The sequence below is a fragment of the Scophthalmus maximus genome, chromosome 10, assembly GCF_022379125.1.
Source record: "Scophthalmus maximus strain ysfricsl-2021 chromosome 10, ASM2237912v1, whole genome shotgun sequence".
Lineage (NCBI taxonomy): Eukaryota > Metazoa > Chordata > Actinopteri > Pleuronectiformes > Scophthalmidae > Scophthalmus > Scophthalmus maximus.
In genome coordinates this window covers 14812120-14829076 of record NC_061524.1, presented here as the reverse complement: position 1 = coordinate 14829076, position 16957 = coordinate 14812120, and the positions used below count along the sequence as shown (strand labels likewise).

The 16957-nt window shown below is 47.0% G+C and overlaps 1 protein-coding gene across 5 annotated transcripts in view; it reads right to left on the bottom strand.

The window, feature by feature from the left end:
* The window catches only part of slit1a (slit homolog 1a (Drosophila)), an 88283-nt gene that overhangs the window by 59163 nt on the left and 12163 nt on the right, over positions 1 to 16957 (bottom strand). For all 5 annotated transcript variants that reach the window (XM_035605215.2, XM_035605216.2, XM_035605217.2 and 2 more), the window contains exons 3-5: positions 15999 to 16070; positions 13395 to 13466; positions 11839 to 11910 (exon numbers count right to left, since the gene is read on the bottom strand). In XM_035605215.2, coding sequence (XP_035461108.2) covers positions 11839 to 11910; positions 13395 to 13466; positions 15999 to 16070 — 216 coding nt within the window. The remainder of the gene's footprint in view (positions 1 to 11838; positions 11911 to 13394; positions 13467 to 15998; positions 16071 to 16957) is intronic.

Sequence of the window (16957 nt, the reverse complement as noted above, 5' to 3'; positions counted from 1 at the left end):
AAGACAAAGCCACCCAGATAACTGGCCCATGCTGTAATGATCTCTGAGGTATTTATCACATATCCATCTCATATGCCTACATCTCCAGTTTTTCTGACCGTGAAAATAACTTCTGCAATAAGGGTCTCTTTTTGACACTCAGAAGTAAGACGTATTACCGATTAACTTATGGTAAAGAGTTGAGCAAGTGGGAGCGGAGGAAACAGAGAGTGGATAAAATGGGTAAAATGAGGAAGTGTGGATGACTGTCAGACTCTAGCCTGTTAGCTTATTCATGTGAAAACTCTTTGTTAGCCATGAATGGCCCGCTCTCTTTTACAACAGCTTCATGAAGTGGAACCTGGGCATATCTCCTCTGTTAGCAGTGTACCCCACACACACACACACACACACACACACACACACACACACACACACACACACACACACACACACACACACACACACACACACACACACACACACACACACACACACACACACACACACACACACACACACACACACACACACACACACACAAAAGACTTTGGGCTATGTGAAATTGCAAAGGGAATTTCTTATTATTTTCTGACATGTAACTAAATACAAAATAAATCTATATTCAAAATAATAATTGGTGTCAACCTATAAACACTCATTTAAATACTGCAGGTGAACAGTGATGTGGCCCCATTCAAAGTTCAACAGTAATCCCCGGCCTGATGAAGGTGTCAGGGGGAGTGAGCAATCACGCTGTGTGGCTAGGCATTACGGATTAATACACACGCATAAATTGGTTCTGTTAGATTTAACAGGGGTGGGAAAGAAGGATTTAAGGAGCGGCAACGCTGCTTATGGGCGGAGTCAAATAAGACTTTGTTCAAACACCCCTCTGTTGCTCCTCGTCCTTGTCCCTGGATTTATTCCGCTGGCAAATTTGGCAAAGTGTTGACACTCTCGGAGAGTGAGCGGAGGGTAGTGATAGAAAAATGTTGTATAGGTTTGTGTGTTTCCCATTGATTTCTGGCCTCGACTGTTGTCCGGCTTAAAGCATCTGACCTCCGGTGGCCTGCAAATATCAGCAAAGGTCTCTGTGATAATGTATTGCACAGAGTAATGCTTTCACTCACCGACTAATCAAGATTTCTTTGACCGCGCTGTGTGTCTCTGTGTCTGGCTGTGAAACCTTTGACTTCATGGGAACCGTCTGCATTAGGTCTGGGCTCAGGTTGACCTACTACTCATCTATTCCACGAGCCACAGTCCAGTGGTGGTAATATCCACTCCACTAAGGCCGGCACCAACAACACCCCCTCCAGCCATCGGCTTGATCTCCACATGAAAGGGCCCAAAAGCTCATTACCACAGCCTGGGGCTCATCAGGTACTCCAGTCCCAGGGCCTTTTATATAAGCCAGGGAGGATGGAGAAATTCAGCCAGGAAGGGAAGAAGCATAGAAAGAGATCTCATATAGGGCTTGCCATTCAGGCATCCAGGTGTTAAAGATACAGATAAGACGCACTGGGAGGAAGTAATGGAGGGGGGTGGGGAGGAAAGGGACGCGATAAGGAAGGTAGGACAAGGTAGATGACAGAGAGGAAGTGAGGTACAGAAAAAGGGCCCTGGGGGATGATAGAGGGAAAACGGGGAGAGTTGAAAGAGGGAGGAGGCTTTTTGCTTCTATCTCTGTGCAGTGTTTCATCCTCCATATAGGGCCCCAGTGTCACAGGGGCCTCCTCCAGCAGAGTCCAGCTTTGAAGTGATAATGGGGCTTTTGGCTAATGCTCCACTGCAGGTGCCCCTAGCTCCCTTCTCTGTCTCCCAGCACGGTCACATAGATGAGAAGAGATGAAAATCCTTTCAAAGGCCAATCTGTCTTCTCCCTGCCTCGTTCCCTTTCTCGTCCTTTATCTGCCATCCTCACTTACTCCGTCCCCACGCTCTTTATTGCTTCACAGGCACTGCCTGTCACTTTCAGGTACCTCCGTCGCCCCTTTAAATCATTTTACCCTCTATTCAACTCATTCCCCATATATTTACTTGATGGAATTACAGCACTAGACTGGAGTTCGGAGGAGGATAATTTAAACTATTATAAACAAATTTGAATCTTCACAAGGGAATAAATCCACTTTCAAATGTAGAATACGTTTTCTATGGGCTGAAATTATTACAAAATATTTTCTCTATTCTTTTCTTCTCGCCCCACTTTGATTTATCTTTCCCCGCTCTCCTCTCTTGCATCCTATCTCTTTTCAACTGTGGTTTCTTCCGCCCTCCTTCCCAATACTCAGTGCCCCTCTCCTCCTCTTTGCTCACCTCTGAGGTGTCAGATTGGTGTGACTGCAGGCCCTGCTCCCTTTACAGTGCACAACAGGTAAACACACACACACACACACACACACACACACACACACACACACACACACACACACACACACACACACACACACACACACACACACACACACACACACACACACACACACATTAGATGTATAATTTCTTGAAGCTTTGTTTGGGTGGTGCAAATGTGTGTGTGTGTGTGTGTGTGTGTGTGTGTGTGTGTGTGTATTCCTAGTCAAAACAGCGGGGGAAGACGAATCGATTCCATCCCCCAGCGATTTCCTGTTATACTGTATACAAAGCTAAGAAGGAAAGACACCCCCCGCAATGGAACAGCACACTGTTTCTCACCAAAATATATCTCCGCAGTAGGCATCAACATACACTGTGGGGCTAATGAGATTACTGCGTCATGCTGCGATACCAGCAGGAGGGTATTGCAAAAGGAACCCAATATTGGAAAAAGATAGACCGTTTGTACTGGAATTCAGTTTTTGCAATGCTCACTGACCCTGCTCTACTCAATGTGGTCGGCCCACTAACCTGAGCCAACCAGTGACTTTTGTTTATTGAGAAGGTAGCAGTGGAGAGAGTGCAGAGCAGAAAGGCATAACGTCCTGGTCACATTCAAGATTAAAAAAAAAAGTTGTAATAGATGAGTGTTTAAAATTTGTTTTCCAGGTGCTGTGCCTGTTTTCCTTTTACCCCATTCGTCACACTGAGTATGTTTACATGTACACATAACTCATAACCCGGCATGAGTAAACGAGTTGATTTAAGTGTTCACATGATTCAGAGAAACAGCTGTTTATTTGAAAGCCAATCTGACAGGGCGTCTGGAGGTCACTTTACTTTTCTGGAGGAAAATGAAAAAGTAACATAATGCTACTTGCACTAATGCACTGTGATCAGTGTTTATAGATTAATCATATTTTTTGCACTCACTTGGATTGTGGTGAATTTCTTGCAAAAACTATGAAAATCTTGACACGTGTAAAGTAATATTTGGTCCTGTCTGATTTTGTATTGTTTTGGCAGACCAGTGCTTTGAAGTAGTACATGAGAAATACTATCATGGGAATTAATAGTATCCCCATGTTAGTATGACCTCAGTGCATGTCTGAAAGCTAAATTCAGACATGCACTGAAGTGTGGAAAGTTTCCAGAACTTTTCCGGAGGGTTTGTATCGGAGAATGCAAATATGCAGCTCAGCACATTTTCCAGAACATCTCCTGTAAAAATGTCCCCTTGTAAAAATATCTGATTTGGTTGTGCCCATGTGAGAATACAGCAGGAAAATCTCCAGAAGATTCATGGCGAGTGAGTGCTCTACAGGCGCCAAACCCTCGCCTGAATGTTCTGGGACTTTTCTGCTGTTGTCAACGCGTCTGACATGGACAATCTCCTGCTGCGTTCTTCATACGTGAACAGAACCAAAATGTCCAGTCTCAAGTTTCCAGATGTCTTTCGCAGTTCATACAGCTCGAGATACCAATGGAAATACAAAACTTCTATAACGATGAATTGGGGTGTTGGTAGCTATATACGTTAGACTTTTGACAGCACTTTTATGAGTGATCTATTCGCAAGTAACATTGAACTTATTTCACTTTGAAAATGCTTATTTCCTTTTTTGAACACATTTTAGCTTCGCACAAAACCAAACGCATCCAGAGTCGTCTGTCTGAATCCCAGGTTTAATTTGCAAATCTAACAAGTAATCAAGATCTGTATATTAAGCATAAAAGATACACAGTATAATGCATGGAAGCTTCCTGGCATAACCGAAGGCCAAAAGCACCAACTAGCAGCTCTGCTGTAGCTGTGGGACGGGGGCGGCGGCATGCATCGCAACTAGAGTTGCAAGAAGACGAAAGTTGCCTTGTTCACTTTGCTTATACAAAGATTTTCTTATAGCTGAGAATCACACCTCCCAAATCTGCTGTCAACTGTTTGCTTCTCTCATCATCACCCTGCACCATCCTAACCGCATCGACCTCAAAGTACACAAGGTGTCGTCCTTAAACACAGTGAAACACTCGGGTCACCAAGTGTTCAATCTGGGCTGCAATGTGGCAGCAGCTCTGCAGCCTGTGGAGTGTCAAAAACAAAAGGCCCGGAGGTGTGCTGAGTATAAAGCCCCAGAAATGGACCAGCTCACCACAGACAGAGAGGAGACAGAGCCCAGAGATATCACTCTCACACACACACACACACACACACACACACACACACACACACACACACACACACACACACACACACACACACACACACACACACACACACACACACACACACACACACACACACACACACACACACACACACACACACACACACACACACACACAGAGAGAGAGAGAGAGAGAGAGAGAGAGAGAGAGAGAGAGAGAGAGAGAGAGAGAGAGAGAGAGAGAGAGAGAGAGAGAGAGAGAGAGAGAGAGAGAGAGAGAGAGAGAGAGAGAAAAATATAGCCTCAGGGAAGAGGAAGGAGTTCAACCCAAGACTCTCCTTCCAGGGGATAAAGGGATGCGCCCTAAAGCTTATAATTGCATACACACATACAACAAAAAAATCCAAAAATCTCTTTCCATCCATTACGCCACACTTTTCCCAAGCAAATGGATCAGACCTTGTTCAGAAAAATATGAGGCGCTTTTTTTTTTAACCATTTCACCTCCCAACTCTTCCTTTCTCAGTCTCTTTCCCTCGCTCAGAAAACAAAAAGTCTGAGACGTGCAGAGCAGCGGTTTGTACAGCGGCAAGTCAACAGGAGGTTGGTAAAGTGTGTGTGCAGTGGCTTTTGTGTGATTGCAAGTGTGTGTGTGGGTGGAGGCCTAATTTGCTCTGCACTTTGTTTGTTTGTTCTTTTTAAATCTCAGAATCTGAGACGGAGCCCGATGCCACAGATAGGGCTGGAACAATAATTTACTGTACGCGTGTGGGTTTGCTGGGTATGTGCGCTGGGCAACACATGCGCATGTGTGGGAGGTTTCCGGCTTCTTCCTGCTCAGGAGGATGTTGGTGAGAGGGTTTGGACCCTGCTCTCCCTCTCCCCTCCCCGTCCATGGGATGAGAGGCTGTGTTTGGGTCTGCTTGGGCTATTTCCGACGCAGAGCTCCCATCCAGACCCTCACAGCTCATAACTACAGATGACACGAGATGTCGTCCTGCTAAGCTCTACACACACACACATCCTCATGATGATGCTGAGCAGATAGTGTTGATCGAAACCCCAGATCTCGAACCGAACGGTAAGGAGATGGACAGATGTGCTGAGTGGGGGAAACACCTATCGCATGCAGGGAGATTGGACTCTATTATGGCTATGATGAACGAGCTGGGTTTCTCATTCTGATGGCTAAACCCTCATATTCCATGCTGCTTCACTAGAGCCATTATGAACACACATGTCTACTTAGCATGTGTTCACACGCGCGCGCGCAAGCAGGATAGCCCATCTATACAGCTTATTCCTGGCTGGGACAGAGCAGCATTCCACGAGCCGCTGCTCCGATATTCCACGGAGTAAGTGTACGTAATATGTGTGTTTGCACGTACATGTGTGTGAGGACATAAGGGCAGCCTTTTCTCCGGCGTGTCAGTTCCAATCTGGCGGAAGCCAGCAGTCACAGAGGCTAACTGTCAGCAGCGGCGCAGAAAGGAGTAAGAGGGGGCCTCCTTCTTTGGCAGCTCCGCGACTGAAGTCCCTGTGTGTGTATACTCATGACGGATCTAGACCACACTGTGATGTCTTATTCATGCTATATCAATTCATAATGACCGGGCCAGTCCCCAATGTGAGGACGTACATGCGCTTGCACACACTGACACACACACGCACTGACACACACACACACGCACATACACACGCACGCACACACGAGAATGCGCACATGTGTATGATTGGGACGGTCATTGCAGAAGAACTTGTGTGTGAGTGTGTTTACTTGTGCGATTATTTAGAGCATCAGGTCCGGTACGAGCGGGTATGTAGAGCAGTGTGTACCAGACGCTGGACACAGACACAAACACACACACACACACAAAACAGCACTGATGTCCCAGCGCTTTAGTGTGAATATTTAACAAGCCTCAATCCATCTGCTCAATTATTCATGAGGAAGGACAGAATCGTTAGTAAATATAAACACCGCCGTTTCCCCCCTGCTTGCGCCGCGTCCTTGCTCCTCTCGTTTTGCACTGCTGACCAGCTTGCTCTCTCAATCTCCTTCCTTTTGTCCTCTCTTTCTTCCTCCTCTCTCGCTGCCATTGTGCTGTGGTTGTGAATATTTCAGATGGCGGAGTGGTTTTTAAATTACCCCCTTTTGGCTTCCGCTCTCCTCACATGGTTTGGTCTGCATTTCTGTCTCACACACAGTCCGACTCGTAAAGAAAACAGTGACAAGCCATAAAAGCCACTTTTACCAGCTGACGAGGACAGGGGCAGGAAAGAGGGGCAGGGGCAAGGAGTTGAGGCCTGGCTTGGGATTTGTTAGGTTGGCAGCCAGGTTAGGTATTCCCTACTTCTGCCAAAACCTAAGCTTTAGCACTGAATCTAAAAAGTTAGAATTTAAAGAGCGCTCTTTTTTCTCACTGCTGTATGAGGAATTAAGAGAATTTAGTTTTGTTTGTGGTGGAGCATTTGAAAATAACAATTCTACCTATTACTTTACGTAATACATAGATATCACTGAGACCAGTTTTCAGATCTACCAAAGATATACCCTCTAAAAACTTGTAAGGGAGATGTTGCTGTTATATTTATTTTAGTTTGAGGGTAGATACCGCTTAAAGCAGCCAAGCTCTCTGATGCACGCAGGTATTTTGTATCCTTCACTGTGCACTAAAGTTAACTTTACTCACTGAGCTCTTTGCTGTCAGTGTTTACTTAGTGTCAGACAAACCACAGTCAAGAAATCAGAATGTCTGCCATCGATGGCACAGAAACCTCCTAATGAAGACGGGTTGCCATGGGGACTGCTGCCAAGCGGGGGCCCAAACGGTCCTCTGAGAGAGAGAGAGAGAGAGAGAGAGAGAGAGAGAGAGAGAGAGAGAGAGAGAGAGAGACCTAGCACGTCGATGCAGGTCATTCATCAGCACAGACAAAAGGGAAGGAAACGACAAGACCAGCCCGGACCATTAACAGCCTGCCAGACGCACACACACACACACACACACACACACACGCACACACACACACACGCGCACACACACACACACACACACGCGCGCACACACACACACAGTATTAAACCAACTTGAGAATGGTCGTGGGGGGGAAAAAAACACATTCACAGTCATACACAAAAGTCAAAAAGTTGAAAGAGTGCAATTGCTTGGTTTGCAGCACAAAAGCCTCGGAACACCCGATTGAGTTTACAAGCCAATACGGGGTAAATACTGTATATTGAGCAGTGTCTAAGTCCAAAGCAAGTGGGATGACAGTGAGATGATTTATAGGTTTAATGATAGCGCATTTTATCTATTCTAAATCTCCTTCACCAACCCCCCCCCTCACACGCACGCACGCACCCACGCACCCACACACCCACACACCCACACACACACACACACACACTGAGCTACCGTTCCCTGAGCATCAAGCAATCAACAAACAGAAAGCAGCATCTCGCCAACACAAACACAGAACAGGCAGCTCCGCATCAACACATAGCCGGGGCCGCTCTTTTATCTACAGTCAGAGCCATATAAAGAGCGAAATCCCTTGTGCATGCCTGCCATCTTCACATTAGCACACAGAGATGTAATTATAGTGTTTTTTTCTCTGTGTGTTTGTGTCTAATTAGTGTTATTTACATTTTCCCGCTCGTGTGTGTGTGTGCATGTATGTCACCCAGCCAGTATTTCAGTGTATGCGATCAAAGTTTGTGTATATTGGCAAAGCCGTCGTCAAGCAGTGGCAACAAAATGAAAGATGCTGGGAAGCATGAGAGACCCCTCCTCTCCAGTCGTTTGCCAGGATTCCCCCAGGTTCCCTGTAGAGCAGGTACCGCCACACCCTCCCCTCCTCCCTCACCTCCCTGGGAGACACACAAGGGAAGACCTCTCCTGTCCGCCCCCTCACCCCACCACGTAATACTGCACATTAGCCGTCAATGAAAGAAGCACCCCTTTCAAACAAACCTCTGCTGTTGCCGGCATTCGTTTGTGGCAGCAACAAGCAACGCGGTAATCAAAAACCGCAGAACACCCCCGTTTGTCTCCCCCACGCCCCCCCAAACCCCCCACCCTGCGCACAAACCAGATGCTATTCCCCCGGGGCCAGCTATCAGGCTCTGCACTCCTCCGACTCCGCTCACCTATCCCCCTTCTTTTTTTTTTTTTCACCATCCTGCTGTCCTTCCTTCCTCCCGCTCCCCCACTGCGAAAATACACTAATTACAGACATGGATGAGTAGATTACAGATCTGAAGTGCAGTGGAAATGGGATGAGGAGAAGTCAAGGGGTGGTGGGCTGGGGGGCAACAGGTCGTTAACAGTGATGAATGCAACTCTATTTTCACTGTTATTGTTCACCGAGGGTTCTGCGCCGCGCCTCTCACCTCTGCGCCGCTGTTCCCATACCGTCTCGTCAGCGCCATCCATCACAGGCGGCTTTAACTAACTCTAACAATCTCTAATCATCTCTAATCAATTCCAATTATCTCTCCTCTGCCGCTCATGCATCAGTGTCTCTGGTATCTCTCAGGCATGGGAAGAGTCGGAGGAGCGGTGGAGATAAAGAGCTCCCGAAGCACAAAGCAGTAAAACGTACTTGCACCACCTCTCTATTTTGTACATGAAACAAATGGCATTTAACTTAGGTCCAAGCTTTTGGGAGTCAAAAAGTAATAATTTGTAATCATGAATTTGTTCTTTGTTTTAAGTAGAGCCCACTGAAAAAGTAAACCATTTTTCAAAATCTACATTCCAGCAAAAAACACTTGCATTAATTCTCCATCTTCCCTTTGTAGTGAAAACTCATTACCCCGTTAGCTTGATGACTGCATGGGAGTCAAGTCTTTAAAAACTCCCCACAAAAAACCCCCACCCAGTTCACTGCTCATTTAACTGACGGCCTTTTATTAACCCTGCTAGCTTTTCCTCTAAAGTTTAATGAGAGCAGCGATCTCATCTGCTATCCCTCCCTGCCCTATCCCCTGCGTCCCTCTTTCTGTTTGTCCTCTCAGCGGGACGTCGAAGACAAATAGCCACTTTGTTGTACAGGCTTTTCCTCAAACCCCGACCCCAGAATCCGAACGAGAAAAACGAAAAGAGCAGAGCGGAGGAAAGAAGAGGGTAAGAGGAAAGTAAGAACAACTAATCCTGCGTCCATGAGAAGAGAAACCATCTGGGTTAGTGCTCCACCTGAGGGTAGCGGGGTTTCACATTAACCTCTCTTGTTAGGATCATAAAGGCAGACACTAACAAGCCCCGGTGAGCACTTTGAGCAAGTGTAAAGACACACACACACACACACACACACACACACACACACACACACACACACACACACACACACACACACACACACACACACACACACACACACACACACACACACACACACACACACACACACACACACACACACACACACACACACACACACAGAGAGAGAGAAATACACACATTCAACCATTGACTCTCTCTCTCTCGCTCATCCTCACACACACTCGCACAAATGCAGAAATGAAATAGCGGCGCAAGTCGTCCCGTGGGAGCCGAGAACCTTTTAAGTCCATTAAAAACTGCTGGCGGGAGCGAGGCAAGCCTGAAATCTAACCACATCAGCCTGGAACCAGAACTCACGGTGTGGCCCAGACGCACCACTCAGGAGTTAAGAAGCACATTGAGAAAAAAAAACACCTTTGTCTTCTACTGCTGATCCTGATCCCACGCTACGAGACCTCTTTTTTTAACAAGCAAGACGTCTTCCTGTCAGCCAAACATATTGACACCATAAAGACGATATTATCTTCAATTCCGCGGGTCGTACATTTGTTTTTACTGCGAAAGGAATGTAAGGCACGTTCACACCTGAGAAGCTTCAAGGTCGATTACAGCCCTCTTTCATCCAACCAAGGATACAGAACAAATGAGTTTATACAGAGACACATAGTGAATCGATTAAGCGATGTTAAACAAAGTCTCATTCTGCAGAACATGGCAGCAAAGCCAGCGCTAGGTTTAGAATAATGAGCATGTAGGTCGATTGGATGAAACAGGGGAGCTGCGCTAGCACAATCCTCTGGCTGTTGGCAGAGCTCACCGCTCCAGATGGACTAATCACGCTTGTTCAAGGCCATCCACTGGTCTGGAAGGCCTCGGTCTGCTCTGCGTCTGTTCCAGCCAGACAGACGACCCGGTGCTGCTCAGTGTTAGCGAGCCACAAGCAGGCCAGCCTTGCCCCCAAAGGGTGAGGCTCTGCCCCAAAGGCCCCCACAGGTTGGTTTTGCCGTAATGATAGGTGACATGGGGAGATAGCTGCGAGGAAGTAGTGACAGATAGATTCAAGATGGTGTTAAACATCAAACGCGAGATGAACGGATGGAGGGCTGAGGCCGGGGATCACGGGTTAGCAGCACCACTATGTGGATAGAAGGGAGGGAAATGATTTTTCCATGTCCCACTGTTTCATTATTCCCAGATGCTTCAGGTAATCTGAACTGAAATAATGGGAGCTGGAATGATCAGCTAGAAACAGGGACACTGATTATTCTGAAGCAGGGGAAAGAAAAAAAACACTGAGCCTTGTTGCAGATGGGAATAAAAGTTAAGCATTGCTGTGGGATTGTCTCACTGCATTGGGTGCGCGAGTGTACGGATGCGTGGGTGTGTGAAAGCATGGGACAGGCCTCAACAAGTGGAAACCAAATGAAGACTGCGATGACACATTTCATTCATAGGATGGAGGTATTTGAGTCCATTGGCAGAGTGAGCTTTGGGACTTCTCCAGTGACATAAAACGACCTCATTAAGTGACACAGCCGTCCTTTCACCTGGAACAGAGTTTAAGGTCTAATGCGTCCATGAGTTCAAATCCCAGTGTTACACCAGCTCCCTGTCAACAGCGGATTCTGTCAGAGACAGCCGAGCACAGAGAAACTGCAGATGACCTGGCACCGAGGCCCAACAATGTGCAAAAAACTCAAGATTTCCACTCTCCCAGTTCATAATGTCTAACACACAGACAGTGCAGTGGAAACCCCAGGGTATGCTTCACCTAATAAGTCTGAATGTTAATGAGGTCTGATGACCTTCCAGCAAGTGTAATTGAATCTAAATTGTCCTTTAATTATGTTTAAAGCAAAGCAAATCCAACCGTCATTGAACATATTGAAACCACGCTGTGCAGTATATTGCTGTACATAAAACCTCTGTGCAACAACAATGGCTTGCATGATAAAGAAAAGACAAAGAAAGATGGTATGTGTGTGTATACTGACAAACAAGAAAAAGTGAGTGTGTGCTCAATTGAAATATAAAAAAAGGGAACTTACAGTCGAGACAGGGCAGGGTTCTTCTGAAACAGCAACTCAGGAAGCTGCTGCAGTTGATTACGGTTCAGCCGCCTGCGGCAGAGAAAACATATGATCAACCAGTGAGTTTGAGTGCGTGTGTGTCTGTGCATGTGTTGCCCTGAGTGTGTAGGCTGTGAATAATTTCTGCTCGCTGCCGTAGAATCGGCTTAGCCACAGGCTATTGTGTTTCAGTGAGCTCTGAATGTCACATAAATATCCGACCGAAAGTTCAGGGGAATTAAACTGCTGGTGAGAGACAGCGCAGTAAATTATCTCCGCACAGTTAAATTACAATGCTGCGCCCATGGTTGGATTCGGTGCTCTCCCGGCTTTCCCAGAGCAATGGGACGGCAACATTCCCAATGAATTTCATACAGCACTTATGTGAACATGAACAGATCTTTATCAAGGACAAACCATCAAAACAAGATGTTTCCGAATAAAATTAAGAGGAATGGATGAGCCCGTTCAAGCCCAAGGAAGCACCGACAGGAATGGTTGCTGGCAGTAGACTCCGTGTCAAACAACTAACGTCCAAGACTGGCAGGCTTTTATGCAAATACAACAATTAAGTCAATGAGGAACAGACTGTTGCTAATCTGTTGGAAACCACAGCTCTCTTCCCTCTGAATGGCCCATTGGAGGCACGTTGGAGTGAGCGCAGTGGCTGTGGCACGGAGAGGCTGCAAATCTGTACAGCAGGTCGCTGCCATGCCTTCAGACACGTTCAGACAGATGTTGGGACCGGTGCCACTCACTGTATACACTAGGAAGAGTGCTTGGCCAGCTGAGGTGGAGATTTAGTGCTTAATGGTCATTAATGGTCTGCCTCTGCTCCGTTCACACCAAGCTGTACCTGCTGTTGGGTTAGTGGCTTTTGAACATCAGAGAAACGGGCCTCCACATTGGTCTGGCACATGGTTCTGTCTGCCCGATGTTTGGGCTCGGTTTAATATGGAGGAGGGAAGGCAAGTTGTACGTGGCCTCGAGTCTGGTAATGTAAATTGTTAATGTGGGTTTCACATCAGGGGAAAGTCTTTTATAAGTTAACCACTGTGTGTGCGCATGACAGCATGTATCCATAAAATCATCTGCTGCGCAGGTTTCCATGTGGGCAGCACTATTGATTTGCAAATGAGCTGGTTGAGGTGTGGTCGACGGTGTTTGTCTGTGTGTTTTCCCGGCCGGTTTACACGCTGCCGAGGAGTCCCGGTGCTGTCCAGATGAGCCGGGGTCTGCGGTGGGAGGCCTCCAAAGACCACACTTCCCACTGAGGGCATTCCTGTCAGGCCAAGCTAATAAAAAATACTCTGAGCCAACACTGCACCCTCCTACCACAATGGAATAACAGGGAAGTGCCTCACACTTGATTCACCCTTTCTACGGTCAGGGTCTTCCTTTTAGGCTTGTTGCACACAAAGCAATAAATAACTGAACAGGGATCAGCAGAAGGGTGGGATTTTCATTTGAAGTTCACGTTTTTAGAGAACAAATAAAGATGTGTTATTTCTTGTCACCCTGGGTGGTATACTCACAGTCTCTCCAGCTCCTTCATGTCATCGAAAGCCCCACGCTCTATCACAGTAATCTGATTCTCCATCAGTTGCCTGCAGAGAGAGAGGACAGAAAGAGAGCCTTAGAGATGACATGATGCAGTGTGGCTTTTTTTTACAAGTCTGTAGATGGTCACTCAGGTTATAACAAAGTATAGGGGGCTCTGGGCTCTGGGTGGCAAGCCTTTTTTGCAGTATGTAGTATATTCAAGCTGCGAGCAGTATATTCTGCACCTCTCACACACACACACACACACACACACACACACACACACACACACACACACACACACACACACACACACACACACACACACACACACACACACACACACACACACACACACACACACACACACACACACACACACACACACACACACACACACACACACACACAGGGCAGCAGTGCGGACTGAGGGCACACTGTGGAATCTTGGCAAAAGAAGCAGGAATAGCAGCCAGGAAAGTTTCCGAGGTGGTTTAGAAAGTGTCGGGTCTGGGCTCTAGTGTGGTCCTCTGGGTGTAGCGACTGGGTGGAGACAAGATGAAAAGTACACAGGGGGTCAGAGAGCGTTGGAGGGGAAACTGATTTGGGCTCCGAAGGTTTTTTAAAATTGACACATTCAAGGGCCAGTACACTCTTTGTGTACGTGACGCCGGTTGGATGGCATAATTGACCAGTGTCAGAGTTCAGGGCACTACATCAAGGCTATTGGTCAAACACATACAAATATGGATGCACACAAACATGCAGCACGCACACACACACACATAGGCAGGAGCGCTTCCTTTCCCCGACCACATTGCCAAAGTTAACGCACAAAAAAAGAGGCTTGGGTGGTTTTGGATGTGTTACAATAACACAAGGTCAGGAATGAGAGAAAAGCGTCCAGCGGCCGCCGACGCAACAAGAGCTTCCCTTCATTACATCCACAACTGTTCTGTGTTGAAGGCAACCTCTCATGTCTCCTCTGAGGCCGCGCCGCGCTGCAACTCAGCAGTCTGGGCTTCCTCCCCATCGAATATAAATGCTAATCACTGTTCGCACTCCGAACATAGAGAGAACAGTGTAGTTCACCCCCTGATCTCTTTCTCATGAATTTAGATGGAAGTGAAAAATTGTAATGAGTACTTTTGTAGTGAGAAAACTTTTTTCTTTTGCAGAAAGTCTGAGGGCCATCTAGCCCTCGATTATTTTTCTGATCGTCTTTCATCTATCTGTTCCCAGATTGCTCCTCTATTGGTCTGCATTTCCTCTCTCTCACACACGCACGCACGCACGCACGCACGCACGCACGCACGCACGCACGCACGCACGCGAGAAAGGGGATCTAGACCAGCCAAGCAGCACCCAGAGCCAGATGAATGGTGGTAAATCAGCTGTGTTGATTCTATACTGACAGGATAGATGGCAGCTGACTGTAAAGATAAACCCTCTGTTCCTGTTTGGCTCCTTCTGAGGGTTGCCTAGGGGTCAGCAGGGTCAGAGGTCAAACTACTGCTAGTCTTATGGCTGTTGCTCCACAGAGATCTCCCCCCAGTACACAGAGACAGACTTTTTTGCACACATGCCATGCACCTACACCGTCCTAATCATGCATATGGTTGTCTGACATTTCAGAAAGCGAGCAGTGTGTGTGTGTGTGTGTGTGTGTGTGTGTGTGTGTGTGTGTGTGTGTGTGCGTGTGTGTCACATGTAGGACAATGGGGTCGTGTTGTGAGAGAATCAGGCTTTTACAGCAAAGGGAATTCTGTCTTGAGTAACCCTGCAAGTGGTTTGTTTCCCTCTTACTTGCTATTGACAAGCTGGCGACATGAAGGCATTTAACCTCCACGTGGGGGTTGGAAGGTGGCGGAGAAAAGGAGGCACGCATAGTTAGACGAGAGGGGACATGGGGTGGTGGGAACAAGCAAGAAAAAAAGACGGGGACAACAGGGGGATGGGCGAGTAACAGGGAGGCTTGAAAATAGTCAGCCTTCGCTGGGCAGTAGGAATTATGTGCAGCTCGTGTTACAACTAAAACGTGTTCGGGAGTCTGCACGGCTTCCTCTTCAGCAGCGTTTCTAACGCCCGTGGCACAACTCACAAGTGTGCGTGCACTCATGCACACTATAGACACTTGTACAACTACTTTATTACCTGGAGTCACAAGTGCTTTTTAATTTCAACCCAGAGGGAGGCGGTGACTTCACGTGAACGTGTTAACTTTGTCGAGGGTTTCATTTGGACCAGCGCTTGTGTACACGTTACATGTTGGTGTGTGGGAACAGAGGGCAAATGTGTGTGTGTGTGTGTGTGTGTGAGGGACAATAAGTGCTACTACAACAGACTGAATACAGTGAGAGAGAAGTCCATTACACCACGAGCTGTAGTCACTCAGATGCTTCACTCTTGATAGAAGCATCCCCACTTCGCTGGGTTTTTGCTAGTTTCACAAGCAAGTCTTTGCGACTTGTGAGCTGCGAGGTTGAATAGAGCTCTGGCAGGCATGAAAAGATAAACCCTTACAGAGACATGCACCACAGACACACAAAGATACAGACATCTCATCATCACATGTCAACATGGGGCAAAGTACTTACAGAACTCGGAGGTACTTGAGTCCAGCGAAGTCACTCTTGGTGATGCGCGTGAGGTTATTCCCATTCAGCTCCCTGCAAAGAAAGACACACGCAAAAACATGTGAATAATTAATCTTCATACTCCTTCCCTCTGGACCTGTTCAGCCTGATGACAGAAGGAGGATGATGACACGGAGGCATCTTTGTCTACTGATACTCTCAAATTCATATCTGGAGCATAAAAACATCGTAACACTCCGCGCACACTTGGTCCACAAACACACTGTGCCCTAAGCTGTTTGTTCAAGCATACTACTGGTGTGATATGTTTTGAGAATGTCTTTAATTGGTTGCATTTAGTGAAATGCAAGTTGCTTAAAATGGGATGCTGAATGTATCATATCATGTGCCGGGTAGAATCCAAAAGGCTGCGTTAGAGGGAAGTTCAAGCTTGGCTCTAATACCACTGGGAGATATCAAGAAGTCCTATTAAAATGGAAGCCACATTTGAGCGGTCCGTTTGTCTATCTACTAGAGCCCTCCCACCAACACCCACAAACCCCCCTGTCTCTGACTGCCATGTCCTCCTGCCATTGGTGGGGATTAGCGGGAGCCAGCGGAGGGGATTTGGGCAGGGCCACAAGGCCAGAAAGCTAAGTGCTGTGGATATAATGGGAGCGGCCTCCCTGCTGAGAGCTGGCCATCGCTGCAAAAGAGCTGAATAGGAAAAAGTTGTGAGGTTTTGGATTTACTTTTTTGTTCTTTAACTTAACCATCATCATCATTGTCTATGGAACCTCGCAGCGGTTGGGTGGATTCAGTTACCTCTGTTGATTGTATTGTTCTTTGTTGCTGCAGAACACTGGAAGATTCATGTTTAACCTCAGTAGCAGACTGTATACTCGTGACGGAGGGAACAGGAAGCAGGCAAAGCACGCAAACTCTTCAAGCCACCCAGGTGCTGAGAGAAATCAAAATAT